The 23,976-nt window shown below is 41.6% G+C and overlaps 1 protein-coding gene across 5 annotated transcripts in view; it reads left to right on the forward strand.

The window, feature by feature from the left end:
- BANP (BTG3 associated nuclear protein) overlaps positions 1-23,976 on the forward strand; it is a 587,215-nt gene that overhangs the window by 424,088 nt on the left and 139,151 nt on the right. For all 5 annotated transcript variants that reach the window (XM_077453360.1, XM_077453364.1, XM_077453362.1 and 2 more), the window contains one exon: positions 4,537-4,581. In XM_077453360.1, coding sequence (XP_077309486.1) covers positions 4,537-4,581 — 45 coding nt within the window. The remainder of the gene's footprint in view (positions 1-4,536; positions 4,582-23,976) is intronic.

Consider the following 23,976-nt stretch of genomic DNA (forward strand, 5'->3'; position numbering starts at 1 on the left):
TTCGGGAATCTGTTTGGAGGTAAAAACTGGAACTTTATTTAGCCTGACAAGTGGATTCTCTTCCATGACGGTGCTCCCCCCGAAGTTTTTAGCACCAGCCGCCACTGGCCAAATCCTCCATTATAATCTGCCACACAGTTTCCCTGTTCAATTCTCCTGCCATCATTTACACACTCAATCTTCGATCTGAGCATACAAGGGTCTGCACTCTGTCCACATTTGCATCCGTTCTTTGCGTTCTTCGCTGCCCACTTCTTGCATCATCGTGGACAACTTTCCTCCTCTCCTTAACGTGAAACTTTAGTCAGAAAATTAAGTCCTGCTAGATGATGCTCTGCACATGCTCAGTTGCTCTCTATTTTCAGGCATTAACAATGCTGGAGGCAATTTACAGCATACAATAATTTTGGTAGCATAATTATTAAAGTGTTACTAAACCCAGCACCCTGCATTCACTATATCTGGTCTCCCACAGTACCCATAGCATAGGAATGCTGTTATTTTAGTAAATGTAAACTGCTAAATACCTTTTCTCATCAGCAGTATATAGCAGTCTTGTGACTTCTGTCAATGTCTGGCTAAAACTTGTAGGAGGAGTTTTCATTCTCCCCTGATTGTTCCATGAGGCTGCAGGACCCCTGACCCTCTGTCTGGACAGTGCTGATTACATGCACTCTCCCAAGAAAAAAAAAAACTCTCTAGCAATACACACCAAACTGAGCATGTGCAGCTTGCCCCCAAGGCTCTGCTCTATCAGCAAATAGACTGAGGACAGTGGAAGAAGGTGTGCTAAGAGAAGACAGGATCAAATAGCTTTTGCACACAATGCAGAGAATTAACCCTTTAGATTCAACAGAGATTATAGAAAGCATACTTTACTGCATATTAAGACTGATTTTACTGTTGTGGGTTTAGTAACACTTTAATGTGGAATGTATGTTCTTTGCCTAAACAATGTTATTTTTAACAAGTTGTTATGGATAAAGTTCCACTTTAAAGCAGTATTCTGCTTAAAAAAAGAAGTAAGAGTCAGCAGCTACAAATACTGCAGCTGCTGACTTTTAATAATTGGGTACTTACCTGTCCCAGGGTCCAGCGATGCGGAGGATCGAAGCCCTGCACGTCTTCCCCTCTGCTCGGCGGCGCTGGCATTTGTCACCTGACACCTGTCACGTGTCCCAGATGATTGACAAGAGGGAGGGGGGAGAGGCGATCTCCCTTACTGCACCGAGGGAAGTGACATCAGGAGTCCAGGCGCCGAAGAAGGCAGACTACGAGGGACTCCCTAGCAACAGGAATTTAGAGATGAGTAAAAAAAAAAATTTTTTTTTCTAAATTTTTTTTTTTTAAGCACATTAATCATTTTTTTTTTTTTTTTGGGGTGGAACTCCACCTCAAACTGCTTATGCCATTCAAAAACACTTGATTTCTTCATGTAAAGTTCACCACAAGCTTGTTGTAGTGGAACTAAAGTTTCACTCACACCTTTGCAAATATTCATGCAAAATTTTATGTTAATCCGCTGTTCCAGATTCTTGTCACTCCTTTTCCACCAACAACGCAACACAAACACACACACGTTATTTCTTCTACCACTCTGTAAAGACTTAGTCAACTGGTCTGTGACCCAGGCAAGTGCAAGTTAGAACATGTCAGACCACCATAGTGCTATGCTGCGGGCATTCCGGGAATTACATTGTCACACCTTGCAGATAGCCCCAGGTTTTGTTCTGTAAATGGCCGGGAGGAGTGGGAGACTGGCAGCACTTGCATCCAAGCCACCAGGAATCACAGCTCTATTAATCTCGGCATGTGAAGGTGCAGATTTGATAGATGTAGAATAAAGCCTGCATGATGGGAGGTTACTTTTAAAGCAAGGTTTAATTGCCTAACCCTGATAAATTTATTGTGCCAAGAGTTGGGCTTTAAGCCAGCTATTTATTAAATGTACTTCATGAAATGCAAATAAAAACCGGCTTTTATTTTTAGGCTTTTCAAATCCTTTATATCATCAAGCTATTTTAGGTAGTTTGTAGCCATTGTTGGGTTGTTTTTTAAAACATCTGGCAATGATAATGTACTGCAGTGGAATTAAATACTCACTAAGGGGGGCATTTATAAAACCTGTGCTGTGGATTATGTATTCTTCATTATTGCACGGTTTCTGCTTTTTTGTATATAAATCTCACATATTTCTTTAGTAAAGCATAGAAAATTGTTCCGTTTTCAGCCCACACTGGTTTTTTATGAACTAACCCATTAAATGCCACCATTTTCTTTCTTGGCTTTGATTGGCATGCGGTTGGCTTCTGGCCTTCCATTGTGATCGCAGCTACATACCAAGAACACTGCCGCAACCATCAGAACGTATTTGTGTTCCTGACACTGGGTGAAAACTGATGACATTACAGGAAAATCAAATATTTTAGCCTTTGTGGTTTTTAAAGACCTGTTTCATATCTCAGCTGGGATTGCAGTTTGCAAGTTTTTGTCAGTTATGAGATTCTAGAAAAGCCATGGGCTCGAATTTGCAGGATCTTGGATTTTTTTTACAATTGAAGTTGGAGTGTGAGGATAATGGGGCTAAAGGTGTTACAGAGACAAGCGTCTTCTATAATATTAGTGTGTGTATGGTTAGTTGGCAGTGAACTCCTGAGCCGCTCTGCAAATGTTTGTATGGCTCCTCTGAAATGAAGAGAGAATTATGGAGTGAGTTTATTACACCAGGTTTATTACATTTCAGTATTCGTTCAGTCTCTAGAATGATTAAACACCTATGGTAAAGCTATGGTAAAGCTGACTCCAGGTAGATATAAAATTATTGCAGCTCTGTAATCAATATGTCATTAAAATGCTTTAAATGCAAGCTGTGTATGTGCCCAAATTCAACCTGGTATCAGCCCTCTGAAAGTATATACAGCAGAGATTAGAGAGAAAAGCATACAGAGCCATTGGGTGTGCTGCAGTACAAGGTGAATGCTGATAGGAGGAGAGAGCACTGACAAAGAGATGAGATTATCAGTCTGTTGCTTCACTGTCCAGGCACATTGTGGACGAGTGAAGGCACCTTTAAATTTAAGTTAAAAAAATAATATTCAGGAAGGGTTCCCACTGCTACGATGTCCGAGATCAGATGTGATTTGCACCGCACTGCAGTGCAAATCACATGCGATCTCTGTGCAATACGATTTCAGCCATACAGAGAGTATGGCTGAATTCTCATCACATTCGGACCAAACTCGTACAGGACCCTTTTTTTGGTCCGCAGCAGAATCGGATCGCATGGGTGTTCACACCATGCGATACGATTCCTGTCCGAGTTTGCAGCTCGCACTGTGATATGCGAACTGATTTGGGGGTGTCATTAACTTTTAAATGACACTCCCAGCAGTTCGCATAGGGCAGTGTGAACTACTGCTGGGAGACATGCGATGTGGGAACCTGCAGTAGATTTGCAGCGTTCCCGCATCGCAGCAGTGGGAACCGGCCCTAAAGCCTATTTTTTATTTTTTTTGTTAAAATAAAAAAGATGTTATACTTACTTGCTCTGTGCAATGATATTGCACAGAAAAGTCCCTTACCTCCCCTTTGGCAGTCCCATGTTATCACGCTGTCCTCTTCTGCCTCCTCAGCAAGCTGGGTGCCCATGTGCTCCCTAGCCGGGCTGCATGCATCCATAGACACATACAGCAATGGTAAATGCCTCCCCCCCACAACCTCACAGGAGTTTGACAGCAGCCTTCGGCTCCTGCTGCCCTCAGTGTCTCCTGTGAGACCAGGAAGTAAGGGGAGCAGTACTGCAGCCGATACAGCGCTGGGGCGGTAAGCGTTTATGGACGGGGGTATAACAAGACGTGGGGCATTATTTCACCTCAATGCACAGAATGCATTAAAGTATGAAAGAAAATGTAGACTTTAGAAACTTTTTAAATTGCAGCAGAGAAGGATCAGGAATGACACCCACAGCGGTTTGCAGAGGGCAGTGTGAACCGCCTGTGGTAGAAATGCGATGTGGGAACTGGCGCTGGTTCCCGCATTGCTACAGTGTGAACCCAGGGTTATGGGAGGGGCACAGACACACAAACTGCTGTAGGAAAATCTATCCATTATGGGAAGGGGCAGAGACACAAACTACTGCAACAAAATACATTTTTATAGTTATTAAGCTGGGAAATTCAGATTGCTATTGGCCATTCAATGCAGTAATATCTCTTTTAGGTGGGGATGATATTAAAATGCATTCAGTCTATTCATTAAAATCATGTAATCTCCCCAGATGGTGCAGAAAATTTTAAAAAATAGAGCACTTAGACGTAGAGGATTTGTGAGTACCGGCTGTGGTTAAGCCTTTTAAACACAGGCATACACAAGGGCTTATTTTATTGCCAGCAAATGGCAGACTTGTGAAGAATTCTGAGTTAATAGACTTCCCAGTGTAAACTGACAAAGGCGGCTCTGAGAAGAACTTTCTGAATAAATGTCACGGTGCAGCTTGTTAATTTCTTTAATAACAGCTCTGTTTGCATTGTTTTGTAGGGCAACCTGCAGATTCATCAAGTCCACGTGGGTCAGGACGGCCAGGTAACCTTTGTCATTGTTATAGCATCCGCTTTGCGGAAAATGTCCATGTGTTTGTTTCTATTTGGTCCTGTGAAGACAGGCTGATCTCATCTAACAAAACTTCCAACCACAAACCAAACAAAAATACCTTGTATGACAAACAGAGGCACTCAGATTAAATACTCTCATTCTGAGAGTAAATTAACAAGACAAGGATATCCTTTCCATGAGGGCTTCATTTCATGTTACTGAGAGAATATTGTGTAAGCGATCGCGGGGGGGGGGGGTTGCTATGATAATACGTAATGCTCTGTCCTGTTGCTGATAGTCAGAAGAGGGATTGAGGTTTCATTTGACGAGACTAAATTATTGTGCTTTTACCAGCTCTCGTTTGTTGGGTCATCTAATGATAAATGCCCGCTCGCCTGCAGTACTTTGTTCTTCTTTGCTTGCATTGTTCTACGCAAACAGCCGACAAATGACAATCCATACGTGAAGCAGAAATAATTTTTTTTTTTTTTCAAGGACACGGTCCACCTTTTGCAAAAATTGAATAAATGCACTCATGTCAAAATGGGTATAAATTCCCATATTATAAAAACAATTGAAGCGCAAGTTGCACATATAATATTACATGACATAAATATCATCAGCAATATAGGACATACATATAGACAGGACAGCAAAAATCCAGTTTGATAAAAAAAAAAAGTGTCCCCTCATGTGTCCTTCGAGTACATGTGACAAAGGAAACCACGACTGAAGGCAATGTCAAAGAAAAGAAGTCCCAGCAACCTCCTTCCTGTGCCTGTAAGTAAAGAAGCCACCGACCAGTGTCCACCTCAATGTGCTCAAGTGGTCCTTACCGGTTAGATTTGAGGATCTATTAAAAATATGGTCAAACAGCGCTCAAATGGTTAAACTGCACAATCTTCACAAGATCTCCACTCATATCTTATTGCTGGCACTCCAACAATTCCAAGTGGCAATAGCATACAGAAAGAAGAACTTGCATAGTGTAGTAAAGTTAAAACCGCAACGTTTATTAAAAGCAGCAAAATGTATGCTCACATGCACAGTGTAGCAAGCCAGAAAAGCGATATTGTATAATAGACACCTGATCAGCAAAGTATCTTTGTATAGGCCCGCTTCCGATATTGGCATATATGGAAACATCACTTCTGTTGGCCCCACCCAACGCATTTCATTGTAGTAGATGTTATTAGGGGGAGTGACCAGAGGAGGTGACACACAGAGATGAAACAAGGCCTCCTACATAAGTTGTACCTGTTTATCTGCTGCCCTCTCTCTTCTACATCCATCCATAGTCAATAATTTGCACAGCATTTCTGTGCTTCCAGTGGCAGGGGGGTGGTGATCTGATTTCACACACTGCACGACATAGAGCACCGAGCTGAATGTAATCTGAAGCCTAAGTGTAGGGAAAGGGCACCCCCCTCCACATTCTTATAGGGACACGTCCACAGCTGAGGCTGTCAATCACCTGCTGTGCACTGGAGATGGGCCAAGACCATCTTCAAGGATTTTTGTGTTGTCAGATGTGGCTTATGCAGATAGCAGGGTAAGGATAGAAGAGACAGAAATCATACTAGATGCTTTGGATAGAGGCACGTACACACTACATAAAGATTTGTTTTGTTCATTTTTCATTTCAGATGTTTACAACTTTAATAAAAGAAAAAAGTGCATTTATTACATTTATGCATTCAAGTCTGCAGAGCATTGCAACCTCGATCAGTGTATAGTAGGTGGAATGCACAGCCTTCTACACTGTATACACCTCAGCTCCAGATCTGTACAGAGGTACGGATCTACTGTTATGGGGCTGGAGGAAATAATCAATAGACTACAACTTGTGCTCTGTTGAGATCCATTAGCCCCTCCGCCGTAGTGGCAGATGTGACTTAGAACTGGTCTTGTTTGTGCTCTTCCTGTAGTTTCCTGCAGGCAGCCTATAGTGGAGGAGCCTATGGGTACATCCCACTCCACAGGCACATGTACAATGCAGTGCTACCTTTAGAAGGTAATCTGTTTTTGTAAAGTAATTTGGTGCACATAAAGTGAATATATAATGAAAGTTTCTGTGCCCAGAGTTCAGCTTTAATGCAAACACTCTAAAATTGCAAGTTAAACTTGCAAACATGTTACCTTTTGCTGTATCCATATTTTAAGTTATCAATATGCCATCTTGCAGAGAGCCAATTACCTCCCCTCAGTGATGAAGGTGATGCTACCAACTGGGAGAAGTGATGTAATCATTCCCTCAGGAAGTTCTGCCTATAAACAACTTTCCTTCCTTGCCACAAAGGGGGGCATGTGCCCACAGACTAATCCTCCCTTTCTCTTGCTCTTTTATCAGCTCTATGCTGCTTGTTTTAATAAATGCAGCTGTCAGGGAAAACATGGGGCTTGACTGGGAGGAGCCAGACTGTTCCACACAGTGATGTGCTCTTGTCCTTGCAAATGTAGGAGCGTAATCACATACTTGGGGCTTGTTCCCATGTGCCTTTCTATTTGAAGGCTGATCTGCATTTGGATCACTCTTCAGAGGGAATTGGACAGGCATTGCAGGGCCATTGAATCGCCTCCTCCCTGACTGTTGTAAGCCCCTAAATGCCAGACTGCCGCTCCACTTAAATGGCCAAAAACAACAGGGGTATAATTCCTTCCATGGCACGTGTATACCCTCTGCCTCTGCAGCTAAAGTGGAAGCTGTAAAAACCCAGCTCAACCGTGACAGTTTACCGCACCTCATCCACGCATGTGAACAAGCCCTGATAGGGAGGTGTGGAAAGCCTATGACCTCTGCGCTGTGTAGTCAGCAGAGATCAAGGTAAAAGTTCATAAACAATCCAATATCCAACTAGGAAACTTATTGAGAAAGCCACAAGAAATAGACTTGCAATCATGTACCCTAAGAAAGAGAATTCTTAGCTGGTTGCTGCAGGCAGCCATTTTGTTTTGTGCTGGACATCTGGAAATGTATACTATTTTAGTTGACCCTTATTGTTGTGCATTTTAGGCAAGACTCGCTGTGAATATTTCATACCTCAGCTTTCCCTAAGCCGCTTGCAGCTGTAGCTGACCGATTCTGCTTTAAGACACAAAGCCAATTCTAACAGCAATTCTCTCCAGGCAGAGGGTTTCATTGGATATCGTGTACTGGTTATGGTATATCTTAAATATGTCAACAGTTTATAAAGCCTTGTGTTCTGGTTTTTATGTATTGGCTGGTATTCCCTGAACCATTCCAATATAACTGCACGGATTTCTTGTTGGTGGTAATATTTCTCTGTAATGCGTATTTCTGTACTGCTATGACATTGCTATATTCGTTTTCCATATTACTCTTTAGAGCAAATTATTCTCAGTGTGTGTGCATATGTAACTGTGTGTGTGTTTTAATGTATGCATGTGCTTTTCCCTACTTGTTGACATAGACATCTGCATACAAACGGTTTTAAAACTTCTTCCAGCTAGTCCAATCCAACATATGTTTCATATGTTCTGATCTCCCCCAAAACAGATAAAGGGTCAGATGAGCTACATGGCGGCTCTGTTTACACCTTTTTACATAGGATCCCATTTTTTGTAGCATGAGGATTATCCACTGCATGCTGTTCCCGGTTGTCTGATGTGAATCTGTTTCTGGGGTATAGAGGGGTATTGCTCACACACATGGGTTTTGTTAGCTCCCTCAGTGTTAGATTAAACTCTGGGAGACTTCTCAACACAATCAAATAAAACTGTTCTCAGTTACTCAGTTCACGGAACAATTAAACGTTTGCTTTGTTCCGAGTTTGTGCAGTTTCCAGTGCATAGTGTAAAGACTTGATAAGTTCATATGGAGGGACTGGCAGTTTTCTACTCTGGCCCTCCGACGGATTTTGGTGATGCACACTGAAACGTATTCATCAGAAATAGATTTGACCCAAAAGTTTATGGCTGAGCTGGAGGCTGCCTGTCTCTGTCTGAAGGGATTACTCTGATGACTGAATTCAGCTGTATATTCTTTTCAGATGGGAGGTTGGTATTGAGCGCGAAGGCTTGGAATCTGGGTGTGCCATGAACTGTGATTATGCTCTAGGGACCTACAGGTGGCCCCCTGACATGTAGACACCTCTCAGTTTATTTATTGCTAAACTGCAGATTAAATCTTACCATGATACAGCTGTTCCTTCCATCTCCACGCCATGCCACCACCCCAAGAACAGCTTTAAAATCTGCTTTAATATTTGGTCTGTTTATTACCTCCTGAATATTTATTTTGTAATTGTTTCTCATTTCAGCTGCTTTTCTTTTGTTTCTTTCTAGTAAAAACCTTAAAACAGAAGTTCGGGCTTAAAAAATAATATAAACATTTATACTCACCAAGCTGAATGCAGCTTAGGTCCCCTACCACCTCTGTACACTGCTGATCGCTCAGTTTCCCCTCTCCTCTGGGCAGAGCACTGTGACTGTCAGTCACCGCTCTCCGTTTTGCTCCTCCAGTACTCTCTGAGGCGCCGGGCTGTACAAGAGGCAGGAGCAGCTGGTTCAGTCTCCAAGTGGTTGGCTAAGAGGTCGAGCCAGCGGCTGATCCAGGCATCTGGGTGGATCCCGACTGTAAAGTCAGGATCAATCCAGAGCCTGAATTGGCTGAGTGACATCAGCCGACAGAGGACTTCAGCCTGCTGTTGGCAGAAAATGAGGCCCAGGAGTGCAGAACAAAGTACACTCCTGTGATCCATAGCAGAAAAAAAGCTTTGGCCATGCTTTGTCAATGCACAGCCTATTGTTGTCCATGCACAAGAACTCCCCTGTGTCCATTGTCAAATTCATTTTATAGAGGCTTCCATTAAAAGAGTAATCCACGTTAAAAATGTTGTCTGAACTGGGAGTTATAAGCCCTTAGGCATATGCATTTCAGTGGAGGAATCTCTACATCTAAAGGTCCAACAACAAGATTCTCTGTTAATCTTCTCACTGACATAAATAAGACATGTATGAAAGTAGCAGATCATTTGATCCAGAGGATTTATGTGAAGGATATGCTCCAAAACAAAGCCATATATGAAGAATTGTATAATACTTTGTATAGTTCCTCTGTAGTAGAGGACTTCCAGTTAAGCCCCGACCCCTTTCCAAGAGTGCTGTTATGGGTGCAAAAAACTGCCCTATCATGACATACATGTAGATGAGCAAAGTGAACTAGTGTTTCTGCTTTAGAAATTTTAGTCCATGCATGTAACCAAAACAGAGGAAGAACCTGATGGAGATGGGATCTTCAGATCTTGATCATTGATATTGGGGGGTGCTTGAGTAAATGAAACCTGGAGGAGGTGGGTTCTTTAGATGTCAATCACTGATCTTGGAGTACATGGGTAAAGGGAACCTATAGGAGCACGCATGCAGCCAGTAAAATCCGAACTCCCAAGCTGCTTACATTTTCCAGGTCATTGGTTAGGTTGTAATGAAAAAAATGACAGCCTCAAAGACTGAACAAGACAGTGAAGGCAGCTCCCATATTTTTTATGCTAATAGGCTAGTGGAGGAAGAAAAACTAAGCTTTTCACATTTCTGCTTCCCAGTTCAGACAGTATCTTAGAAAAAGGATGTAATAGATGTTCTAGGAGAGCAAATGCTCGGGCTTGGTATGCTGTGAACGTAGATCTCTGTTACTTTGACCAGCACCATATTTGTAGTGTTTGTTGCCGGGGAACAGTGTCTTCAGTCAGTTCATGTTTTTGTGGCATCTGAAGATTACACATCTGATCTAGAATGTCCGCGCCAGAGCATAAATCTAAGCTGTCCTCATGTCTCTGTTAAATGGAAGTATATCACCGCGCTGTTTGCCAATGTCTCTCTCATACACTTATCTCAGAATAGTTACGGCCAGAAGAAACATCACATTTAAGAGGAAAATACAATAATCAGTTGCAAAACATGTATTTTGTTTTTTTACTTTTAGCATGCATTGAGAAAGTTATGTCAAAGCTTGGAGCCCTCTTCTCTGGAAACATAGTGTTTTGGGAGTTTACTTCTTCTTGTTGTAGGCTTGTATTCAGACAGTAAAGCACACAGGAGTCAACTTACTAAGCGACAATGTGGTCTGACAATGCGCCATCCATCTACTGCTATTCGTACTTGTGGCTTTATGAAGCAGCAGCATGGCTCCAGAGAAGTGGGCTCCAAGCTTTGACATGGCTCCAGAAGGGGAATTTCAGTGGCTCGTAATAAACAGATCTGATTTCAATTCAGGTTGTTTGTCTGGCCCTGAACCACATTACATTTGCTCCTTATCGATAGACACTAGATGCTACCTGTGAAGTAAAGTGTGTCAATGGTCAAAATTAAAAATCATATATTAATGTCCACATCTATCCAACTCATATTAATCTGAATAATCTTGAAGTTTGTAAATTTTGAGAAGATCCCCACGTATTTATTTTCTTGAATTCTGTGACACATATTTACTGTGCCCTGCTGTGTTAGTGAATTCACAGAGCCTGCTTTCTGAACTGCTGAGAGGAGGAGTTGAAGGAGGCAACGTCGGTACAGGAATCACAGCTTGCAGGGAGTAATGTACCATGGGACAAGTGGTCCTTATTAATGGAGAAGCTGCAGAGCATGCAGGGAGTCCAGGAAAATGTGGAATGAGACAGCCAGCTCTATTTTTGAGTACAGTAAGGACACGAGGCTAAGGCCTCATGTACACTGCTGCTGGTAAATTGATGTTTAGGAGCAGTTGAGCATTTTTTTCAGCTGTCCCTGAACTTTCCTTTATGTTATCTTATCAGTACATATACACTGAGTCGTTTCCAGGGAGTTGAGTTTAGATGCATTTTTTGGAAGCAATAAAATGCGTTCAGGGCTGATGTTCAGAGGCGCCAAATGCATGTAACAACTTGTAAACGTAACGTGCGTTTCGTTTATAGGCGTTTTTAATACGTTTATGACCATTTACAATGTAAAAAAGGCTAATAAGCAAAAACGCGGCACAGCGGAAGTTTTTAACCACTTCCCGACCAGCGCACGACGATGTACGTCGACAGAATGGCACGGGCAGGCATATTGGCGTACAGGTACGTCCAATATTCGATGCCGCCCTGCCATCGGGAGCGCGCCGCCGGCGGCCCGCTCCCGCGCTGGTCGGGACCCCCGTGAGTCCGGTCGCGGGACCCCGCGATCGTCTCACGGAGCAGCCGAATGGAGGAAATGCTGTGTAAACAACATTTTTCCATTCTGCCTAGCAACTAGTGACGCTGATCTCTGCTCCATGTGATTGGAGCAGAGATCAGTGTACACTAAATGAAAGCCCAACCCCCCCACAGTCAGTAACACTCCCCTAGGAACACTTAACCCCTACACTGCCACCCACTGGTTAACCCTTTCACTGCCAGTGTCATTTACACAGGAATCACTGCATTTATATAGCAGTGATTACTGTATAAATGACAATGGTCCCAAAAATGTGTCAAAAATGTCCGATGTGTCTGCCATAATGCCGCAGTCACAATAAAAATCGCTGATCGCCGCCATTACTAGTAAAAAAAAAAATAATAAAAAATTATTAATACAAATGCTATAAAACTATCCCTATTTTGTAAACGCTATAACTTTTGCGCAAACCAATCAATAATATATTTTTGGGGGATATTTATTATAACAAAAAGTGAAAAATAATGCGTTTTTTTCAAAATTGTCGCTCTATTTTTGTTTATAGCGCAAAAAATAAAAACCGCAGGGGTGATCAAATACCACCAAAAGAAAGCTCTATTTGTGGGAAAAAAAGGACATGAATTTTGTTTGGGAGCCACGTCGCACGACCGCGCAATTGTCAGTTAAAGCGACGCAGTGCCGAATCGCAAAAAGGGGTCTGGTCTTTGACCAGAAAATTGGTCTGGTCTGAAAGTGGTTAAACATAGGTTACTAGCTGTCAAGTTCCATCATTCAGGCGAGGTCTTCAAATGTCTCGTGTACATAGTCTTACCCTTTCCTGTTTTTTTTTTTTTTTCTTGATTGACGATTGCACCTGATGTCCCCCCCCCCCCCCCCCCCCAATTTCACCACAAATATTTCCCTTTTAATACATTTTTTGATTATGCATTCAGTCATAACAATAATCTTTTTTTATTTTTTTTTATTTAACGGCTTTTCAGTTGCAAGGACACGAAGGAAAAATAACGCTATTAGTTGTTAACAGTATTACATACTTTCCTTGCAGACACTAAGGTGTAATCTAACAAATTAACCAAATGGAAACATTCCTTCCCTTTCAGACTTTGCAAATACATGAAGTCCTGTGTGCCTTGTGGTCACACTGCCTCATCTCTCAGTAATTAGATAGGCTGAATGTTATTGTGGTGAGAAGCGTTTGTACGAAGGTAAAGATTACATCGCAGACTGTTTTCCTCTATGTAAACGGTTATTATTAATGCCAGCCGTGCTTCGGAGCGAGCGAGAAGTATTTGGATGCATTTGAGGTCCTCTTCATTAACATAAATATGGTACGGGAGAGCGGCCGGACAATTTCCCTTTAACGAAGACCGTGTCAGATTTATAAATAGCAACCTGCAGTGTCAGCCCTGTGAGCCGCCTTTATGTGCTTGCAGCTTTGATGTCAAACTAAAACCACAAGACCCACTGTTGTTTTAAGTTTGGCAGCACGATTAGGTTCAGCACTCAATAGCTTTTCCAGCAAACATGAAAAAAAAAAAAAAGCCTCCCATTTATAGAAAGAAAACATTTGCCTTGTGCATTGTATTGATGGATCTGTTCGGCAGCAATTAGGAACACACTGGAAAGTTGGAAGTTCTCTCCAGTCTCCGATTCCCAGGATCATTCATTATCTGCAGGTTGCAGCCTGGGGCCTTTTCTAAGTTTGGATGTGGAGATGAATTAATTCATGGCAAGATACAGCCATTGGGGGGGGGGGGGGGGGGGGGGTAGGCTGTAGAGTCATTAAGAGGATTGCATGACTTTCCATCCTATCAACGGTGTCCATCTGCGATCAAAACAAATACATAATTTGTATCCCCTTACCTAGATGTACATACTATGGAAAGGTGTTTGTAATTCGTGCCCCTTTTATATTTTGTACTCATTACAAAGTCCATTATCCACTTATAAAAGCTGGCAAAATACCAAGCAGGGAAGGAGAGTTTTATGAATGTATTAATAGGATGGCGTGCCTGAACATCACGTCTGCCTGGAAATGCCTTGAATTACAATTGTGATTTGAGTTACTTGTGAAATATACACATTTATCTCTCTTAGAGCATCTTTATGCTGTCGTCTGTCAGATTTCCTGCTGTCTGAACAGCAGCTTTAAAGGGAGTAGTTCATGATGAGATATATAGAACTTATGTCAGCTGATTCTTTTATTAGAAGCTGCTAGTTCCTGGGCATCCATTCTTCAGTTTTTGTTTCATTGGGACACAAAGTTAGGGTAAATCTCTCTAACAGAGCCCTGGATAGCAGTAGAAACCTCAAATGGGTTCTGATCTTTTACTGCTCTATTAAAAAAAAAAAAAAATTGGTTTTGTTTTTACATGCACTTTAAGGGCTTTTTCACATGGGTTTACCAATCTGCAAACCCATGCAAAAGGGCTGTCTTCCCCTACAAGGAACACACAGGTGTCCTTTGCATCCCCACACAGGCATCCTGTCTAGATCAGTGACCTGCTGCAAGTGCATCCAGGAGTACACATCTGTGCAGGTCCGATGCACAGATTTGATTTAAACAGGCTGTCCACATGGAACACATTTACAACCTATGCAGGTGAAAAGAGCCCTTTGTACAGACGTACAGATTGGTACACCTGTGTGAATGAGGCCTAATGCCGGCCATACACGGTTCCAATTTCGAAAGAATTTTCTTTCGAAAATCGCATCTAAGAATTTTTGTACGAATTTCGCACCATTAATGGGCTGCAGCAACAGCCGATTTTTCATGCTGAATACAAATTTGAGGAATCGGATTGGTTGGAAATTTTTTGAAAAACAAACGGTTTTCTAATCAATGATGGGAGAATCGTGCAAGAAATGTAATAAGAAAAGAAAATTTATGGAGAGAAAAGAAGATTCCCAGCCACGAAAATTCTTTTCTGTAGCAACATGAGGTGAAATTGAAGGCTTGGTCGGCTGAATTTCGAAAATCAAGGGTGGCACAATCGGATCACAAAAAAAAAAAAAAAAAAAAACTTTCTGATTTTGAAAAGAAAACTTGTTCGAAATTCTACCATATATGGCCTGCATAAGTCATGAGATTAAAACATTATACTCATTTAAAATTACTAAAGACACTTTCCCACCAGCCCTTGTGCCCAAAAATGATCTGTTTTAGCATGTGAGCTGGCGTTTGTTTTATGGGCCGACAGGTGTTTTTTTTGTTTTTTGTTTTTTTACTTTGACTTTATTGAAATGTCACAAAATGACATTTCATTCATTTCTACGTACCACGGCAGAGACAGACAAAGTCTTCACGTGAGCTCCGGTGCTGAAAAATACACAGGTCAGCTTTCTCTCTGCTCCACTGATTTGTGAACAGGGCACATGAAAACAATTGTTGTCTATGTGCCATTGCAGAGACCTCCGACGTTCAGCTGCAGAGAAATGCAGGTCTCCATGCATGGTTTGAAAGTGTCTGGACCCACAGAGTAGTGAAGTCAGGGGATGGAGATAACAGTGCAGGTATTTGCAGCCCTTAATTTGAGTTGGCAATAAACTGCTTCCATTTTTCTGTTATGAAGTGTTCATGTTCCTTCCTTGGCTGCAAGCAGAACAAACAGGATTCCACCAAGCCTGTTGTCTAATGAGTGAAGAGTCGTGTGAGTGCTCTGTAACTTTGATTGACAAGCTCTGCAATCCATGTTGTGGGAACAGAATACAATACTATTTGAGAGAAAACTCTGTAAGTTTCTTCTCCTCTCCAATATTGGGACACATCTATGAGATATAATAGGATTAAAGTGGTTGTAAAGCGCTGGTTTTTTTTTTAACCCACAATGTCATAATGTGCTAGTATGCATCGCATACTAGAACATTATGTGTAACTTACCTTAGAACAAAGCCCTCCAGTGGCGCGTTGTCACCGCTAAAGGCATTTCCATCTTCACCTGGTCTTCCTACCTGGTTTGCAGACTCTGGCTGTGTGAGTGGCCAGAGCCGCGATGACGTCAGGCCCATGCATGAGAGCGTGACCTGCCATTTACGGCATAGGACTCTGAAGAAACGGCATGGGTAAGCCATTCTTTCAGAGCGCATGCGCTGGTAATGTCAACCAGCTGCATGTGCAGTGAATGCACGTTTAGAAGATATTTACAGTACCTATGGTAAGCCTTAATATTGGCTTACCTATAGGTAAAAATCGTACATGGGAGTTTACTCCCACCTTAACAAGTTCATTATCATGCAAAGTTATCAATGAGCTGTCTTCCGGCACATTTTGAGACCACTGAAGGTTGATGGGATATAACGTTTTATTTCTAAATGCTGGTTACCTATGATGGTGTTACTACAAATCCCAGGCTGTCTGAGCCTGGAGAACAGGAGATCATGTCACTCCACAACAGCACCTCTCCAATCCTCCCACACAAAACATGGCACCCTTCCAGTGCCCTAAGGAAAATGGAGCAACTTTTGGTGTGTGTTGGGGCATCTTGAAACTTTCAACTAAATTCAGGTAAATTAGTGTCCTCTTCAAGTGATGATTTAAACAAAAAAAAAAAAAACACCACTCTTCTCCATAGTTCAGTTTTATTACTGAATGGTAGGAAATAATGCACAGCATCTTTTTCTGTATCTTGAGCCAGAAGAAAGGAAATTTAAACAAGAGCGTGTACCAGCCGGTAATATTTTAGTAATTTCAGATAGCCGCTTGCTAGCATTCCAGATACATTTCCCAGAATTGAATACGAAAAGGATTTCGGAAATCTGTGCTTAGCTTCAACATTTGTGAGCAGTAGAGGGCAGTAGATTTTCAATAAACATGCACAGACGGTGCTTTATTATATTGCTACCCTGTGTTGTCACAATTTAAATACAGCACAGTTGTATTGCAAGCTGTCAGCACCCAGGAGCGTTTTTGATCCTATCCAAAACATTTTATGTTTCCAGTAATTGTAATATTTACGTATTTTTGTGGTGCATACAAAGATCTGTTGTAAAAGGGAGCCATGGGTTACACTGACTTTCATACAGGTGTACCATCTGCAATCTACTTTATCCTTGTTTCTTGGTCCTCCAGACATGTCTGTCTATATGATGATAGAGAACAGTGTAAAGAGTGCATGTACTGGCAGAAACCTGATCCAGATACCTGTTCTGATACTCGTTCTATAAACTGTTTCTCAAGCTGGTAATATGCTGATTTGAAATTCAGCCAGTTGAGCAGAGAACAGCCAAATTTCGATCAGTGTTGCCTCCCCTACTCAACAGAAGTCAATTATTTAATCACTGGCTTAAAGCGGAGGTCCACCTTAAAGTGGACCTTCCGCTCATTGCAATCCTCCCCCCCTCCGGCGCCACAATTGGCACCTTTCAGGGGGGAGGGGGGTGCAGGTACCTGTACAGTACAGGTATCTGCACCCACTTCCAGGGTAGCTCTCTGCGGAAAGGGGCATAGATTACGCCCCTTTCCGAAAGTCCCCCACTGCCTGCTGGGAAACACACAGATCCCAGAGGCAGCGGGTCCATCCTTATTGCGCAAAGCGACTCGCGCATGCGCAGTAGGGAACCGGGAAATGAAGCTGAAAGGCTCCACTTCCTGATTCACATACCCAAGATGGCGGCGGCAGCACCCGAGAGACGATCGAGAGATCGGCTTCGGGTGCCGACATCGCGGGCGCGCTGGACAGGTAAGTGTCACTATTTTAAAAGTCAGCAGCTGCAGTATTTGTAGCTGCTGGCTTTTAAAAAAAAAAAAAAAAAAAAAAACGCGGACTCCCGGCGGACTCCCGCTTTAAAGTGGAAGTAAACCAATCTTTTTAAACAGTTAAAAAAATCTCGTCCTTCCCAACCCTACACATAACTAAAAAAAAGGGTCTGTTGATGTTCCACTTTAACAAACTAGAGGTTCGCCGAATGGAAATTTTGGTGCCGAAACCAAAAATGCAGGATGCACTTGGCCAAAAACTGAAACTGAGAGTTTTTAAATAATATATTTATATTTTTTATATAATTGTATTATATTCAACATTTTAATTGATATCATAAATTTAAATGAATATTCATTTATTGGTCGGACATTATCTGCACCTTTAGCGAAAAAATGTATCCCTTTAAATTCTAGGTATGTCTTCACACTGAGCTGCTGCGCTTCGACTGCGGTGTTAAAAAATCTTGCTTGCTGAATTTCAGCTCATAAAAAAATAAAAATAAAAAAACGCACCAAAATGCACCTCCCTGTTGAAATTTGTATAGAATTAAGAATAGGAGTCCCTGTAATTGCTCTCATGCTTTCTGTCTTAAAACTACATTTTCACTAACAGCACCACTCTCTGGGGAAAATTACTATTACAACTCAGCCAAAAAAAAAAGGAAGTAGTTCATTATGGAACTAATAATGTGTCCCACTAGTTTGTGTCCCTGCTCTGAAGAGTTCCCACCACAGACCTACAGATGTGTACAATGGGACCAATTGGGTAGAAGCCATTTGTCTTAACAAAATGTTTTGGAATGTGAAATTAAAATCTGCAACATTTCCAAAAGAACATATAAACTCCCTACAGATATAGCCCTGGTGGGACTTGAACTCAGGGCCCAAAGGTTGCAATACAAACTAGTCTGACTCTGGAGGATTTCATTGTTCAAGTTCTAGGACTGATAAATGATTAGGCAGCACACTTTTAACAAAAGGTGTTTGTTTGTCCCCTTTAATATCTGAAACGCTAAACTTCCGGGCCAGATGGGAGTAGATCTGAAGGGCAGGTCCATGCTCACAACACATCTGCTTTGAATAATCAAGAGGGAAACAGGATTTTTAGAAATAGAAAAAAAAAAAAGAGAAAGTAAACAGTGTACAGCTGGAAATTCAGCATTTGTACCTTTGTTTTGAGAAAGGCGAAACAGATAATTTAGCATCATTTATAAGATGATTGAATTTTTACGAGGCTCTTTCAACCCTTTTCAAAGTTAATCACTGCAAAAGTAATATCTGATTATACTCCATAGAAACCAAACTCCCGCTGACCTGTCTGGGTCCAGGGACAAAGGAATGATGTGATGTGTCTGTAAAGGTTGTCGTGTATCCAGGGCATAGTATATCTATTAGTAGTTAGTCACATTCAATAGGATTCGTTCTGTAACATTGAAGATGGTTTTGTAGATTATCCAAGCCCCTTCTTCATTTCTAATGAGTGTCCGTACAACTAGTTTGTAAGAGGTGTAAAATATACCATCTACATCAGACTAGAACAACCATCCCTGAACCAGGGGTGGGGGCCTTCTATACCAGCTGTCTTCCACATCCAATGCAATTTTTAACAACTCTACACCAGCAACTTAATAATTCACACCTTCAGCCATGTGAATTGAAGGATTAGCGCCCTTGCAGACTTCCCAACACTAAAGGTAGAAGTCCTGAGGAGCACCAGTACAAAAACAAATTTCACTTAACCACTTCAATACTGCGCCGTAACTGAAAGATGGCTACAGCGTGGCTCCCCTGGAGCATGCATCGTGCACACTCAGTAACTGCTGTGTCCTTTGGACACAGCTGATCACAGGTCGAGGTAAAGGGCCAATCAAAGCGGGCCTTTACCATGTGATCACATGTAAACAAAATTGCCGGTTATTGGCTTTCTTTTCTTCACACGCTGTCACAGTGCATCCTCGTCGGTGCCTCCTTATCAGTGCAGCCTCATCAGTTGCCATCAGTGCAGCTACAATAGTGCCCATCGGCACAGCCTCATCATCACACAACAGTAGAGAAGAAACATTTTATAACAGAAACTAAGACTTTTTCCTAAAATCTTCAGTCTTTTTTCATTTGTTTAGCAAAAAAAAAACCCAGAGGTGATTAAAAACACAAAAAGAAAAGAAGTTCATATGGGTACAGTGTTGCATGACTGCGTATTTGTCATTCAAAGTGCAACAGCGCTGAACATTGTCCTGGGCAGGAAGGGGGTGAAAGTGGTAAAGGACTTTTTGGAATATTTAAATAAGAATTCCTGCTTCAACCTAAATATAAGCCTTAATGCCTAACTCCACCTTTGTTAGGAAAAAAAACATTCCCCTCTGGGGGATTTATGCAAGGATCTGGATGACCGTTGCAAGGATTATAAAAACTTTGCTGCAGATTCCTACCTTTTGTTGTTCTGAAGAAATCCCTGTTTGTACCTCTGTGCCCCTGTAGCGAGTGGGTCTAATGGGAGTGTTTTCATAATTATCAATTAGCTGTGCACCTGCATAACACTAAGGAGAAAAAATGGGCTGGGCCTGCATCCCTTTAGATGTGTTCCTATTTGGAGTATCTTGTTGCAGGGGATGCCTGAAATCTGACTTGTATCTTGGGCAGACTGCTGGGAAAATTGGTGAGCCAATTACACAAGCAACAAATTATGTTTCTGGGGGGTATTCAGTACACATTCTGTGTACAGAACAACTTCAGGTAGCCATATTGCAATGCATTTTCAGAATATTACAGCAGCTGCAGATTGAAAAGGAAAGGTTATTTTTAATAACATTCAATTACAATATGACTTGTGTCACAATTGTATACGCTACATTATTTTGTCTTTATTTTGAATTTTTTTCCCCACAAAACTAGTTACCCTTTAAAACTTTCCTCTCCTCCCTCCTAAAACCTATGCTGATTAACCTGGGTAAAAAAGATGTATCTACTTTCCTATTTTCAGCCAGTTCCGGTCCAGTTACGTGATCCAGCTTCCCTGCATCACCTAGCAGTGGCTGCAGAGGAGAGGAGGGAGCACTGACAATAGATCTGCCATTGGAGCCTATGGGTGACATCACTGCTCCAGGATTTACCAACTGCTGTTGTTGAGCGTTCTCTATTTCGACCTGAAGCCGCCACTGGCTGACAAAGGGGATCACATGACAGGACCGAAGCAGGCTGAGAATAGATAAATAGATCCATCTCTTTTTACACAGGTTAGTCTGCATAGGTTTTAGGACGGGGAAGAGGACATTTTTAAGGCCATTTAGGTTTAAGCTGGAATTCTACTTTGAATAAAAACCATCAAATAACAGCCAATGCATTTCCCGATAAAAAAAAAAGCCTTCCACTACTTAAAGTCTTGGGGAGTTAATGTTAATAAAATCACAACAGAATGAACTAGGAGACCGATATTAAGGCTTGATGAAGAGGAGTCTCTTGTCAACACTAAAAGCAGGCAGCTGACTGTCAGAACAGAGTCTGAACTGGATCCACCTTAACGATATTTCAACCACGGATCTGCTCATTTGAAGGAAAAATCACTTTATGGTAGATCCATCAGATGCAACTTTCCCTTCTATCAGTCCAGCACTATCATACATTTAAAAGGCGACACCAAGGGTGGGATTCAGTATCTAGAATGGAGGGGTTCCACAACTTTCACAAATTCTGTCCTATTCTTGGACAATCGGCGTCTGCCTTGACACATTAAATGAGGATTGCACAAAGGTGTTTGTACTGCCTGTGTGGCTATAAATGTTGGTGCATCTTCCTGACACTCATTAGAATGTCTTTGACATTATAGAACAAGACCAGCTGAATGACTAGCTTGCTGACTGGAGATAGCAAATTTCTGAATTTTTAATTTGTTTTATATATATATATATATATATATATATATATATACACTTCAGAAATAAAGCTGACCTTATTCTGTAGGTCAAGTAATTGCAGCCCTACTGGACTGCAAAGGTATGTGTGGAATCAGATACAGTATAGGCCTGTTGGACATCACATTCCAAAGCCATGGGCCCTAATATGGAATTTACAAGGTTTTGTTAAATTTTATTGTTAACAAAGACTCAAAAATAAGATCTGCCATGAGGAAAATGCTGCTTGGAGTCTGTTCCTATATGCACCTCTCACTTAATAAAGCATCTAATCCTTACATGGCTGTTGGAGTCAGGCTGTGAGGTGCAGACCGTACCAAGAAACATAAACTATTGTGAAGTACACAGCTCTTAGCTTTAGGTTTTTGCTTTGTGTAATTTTTTTTCTTTACCTAATACTATAGCATATTAATTTACTATAATACTATAGCGTAATAATTTAAAATGTACTGTATGTAAACCCAGTGACTGAAATCTCAAACGTGGAACTAAACTCAAAAAGTTGAAATTTGCTATATTATAGGGAACTGTTAGAATACCAAGTGCCGGTATTGAGCAAAAGCAGGTATGACTAGACTATGACTGTGTAGCTGTAGAAAGAAGACTGGACTAAATGCAATTATAATAATATTTATAAATAATACGACAAGAAACAATCCGCACCGCAAACAGTATAAAAGCAATAGTAAAACACAAATAACAAGTGAAAACGACTTAACAATTGAACTACTGTAAGATACACTTTTTGCAAAACAAGGGGAGAGATTGGGTAAGGCAGTGTCAGGCAGAAGGTGTAAAGAACAGCCGGGGAGACGAGTCAGAAAAGGTGGCCTTTGTTGAATGTACATATATACGACATCTATAAGCGCACAAATTCAAGAAATGTCCTATAAATTTCTGACTAGGTTGTATCGAACTCCAGTGAAAATGGCACAAATCTATCCAACAGCAGTCGCTAATTGTTGGAGACGGTGTGGGCAGAGGGGCACCCCTCTCCATATATGGTGGTTATGCCTGCTGATTAAAGGCTTCTGACAGGAAATCGCCCCATGGATAGAGAAGGTAACCCCCGGTAGATTCGAACTAATGCCTTTAAACTTTTTATTCCACGGGACAATGACATCAGTTAGAACATATAAAGAGGGTATAAGACCCCCACCTATTAAATGCGGCCAAATTATTAATACAGAGACTATGGAGAAAGACTACACGACCAACCTTGACAGAATGGAAAAAAGAAGTGGATAGGATAAAGGAGGCTAAAAGATGGAGATACACGATACAGAATAGAAAGGAGGAGTTTATGGAAAAATGGATAAGATGGGAGCTCCATGTATCAGAGATTGAATAAAATGAGGATTTTCTTTTCTCCCATTTTGGAGGGGGGGGGGGGGGGGGTGGAGGAGGGTGATACGGGAGTGGAGGGGGGGGGGGGGAAATAGAGAGAATTTTTGTTTTTGTTTGTTTGTTTCTGTGTTTTTCTTGGGGGGAAGATAAGAGATGGTATATACAAAGATACAAGATGAAAATGATATCATGTTTTAGAATGTTCTGTTTGTTATAAAAATCAATAAAAATTTGGATTATAAAAGGAAATGTGGCCAGAGCTGGGATCGGGTAAAAGTCAACAGCTACAAGGTAGCAAGGGGCAGGAGAGCAGGAACAGAATCCGGATCTGGGCAAAGGCATCAAGATTAGGATGTTTGGTCTAGTGGAGGCGCCAAATACTCTCCCAACAGCCAGCATCAGGTGCCAATTAATTCCTGGCACCTGCTCGCTGCTGTGAGACACCCGCTGGTGGACACTGAAACGACACTGTCCAGATCTGAGGGCCACAGTTCCACTAGCAGGTGCTCCGAATCCTGACAGGAACCTCTAGATGTTAAAGAATATGTAATCCCTGGTGTACCTGTCCATCCTTCTGCTTTCCTATTAAAAATCACACTAAGCAAATTCCACTACTTTCTATCTCCTCTGCACCAGATAAGCTTACACTCTAATGACCCTCCACTGCCACACAGTCTCTGAACCGAACTCTAAAAAAATGCAGGATGAAAATAAAGGCCACTTTGCTGTCAGGTTGAAATGCAGCCTTTTCACATTGGTCTGGAGCATGGTGGTAACTGATGGATACAGAGATTTTGGTTTGGTTTTCAGGTGTGTAGAGAGAAGATACAGGAGGCATATATGAGGGAAACATGTTTTTATTAGTTACCATAACAGCTAATGACTTGGAAGTTAGACTATCTCTGATAAAGTATCAGGGATTATGATCAGTATATCAGATTTATTTTAGAAGCAGAGCTGACATGTATTTATTATGAATAGATATCTGCCTTATGTAGCGTACTGACGTCTTTTACTGGCTAGTGCTAATTTCTTAGCTATAAGTCATCGTTACAGCACATACACTTTATCTGTAACTCCAGCATGGATGAAAAGTTTTGAAGAGAGGCGTTAAATGACACAAAGTGGTGTAATGTGATTGGTGGCTTCTCCTTCAAGCATGTGATAACAGCAAGCTGGAAACCTGACATTTCTCTACTGTAGTTTAAGTAATATAAGGCATGGTCCTTCCCTCCACCTGTGATTGGACAACGAGCTCATCTCTCTGTCGGTTAACTCCCT

This window comes from Lithobates pipiens, unplaced genomic scaffold (assembly GCF_037356315.1).
Source record: "Lithobates pipiens isolate NorthernLeopardFrog02 unplaced genomic scaffold, aLitPip1_a1.2 Scaffold_10, whole genome shotgun sequence".
Lineage (NCBI taxonomy): Eukaryota > Metazoa > Chordata > Amphibia > Anura > Ranidae > Lithobates > Lithobates pipiens.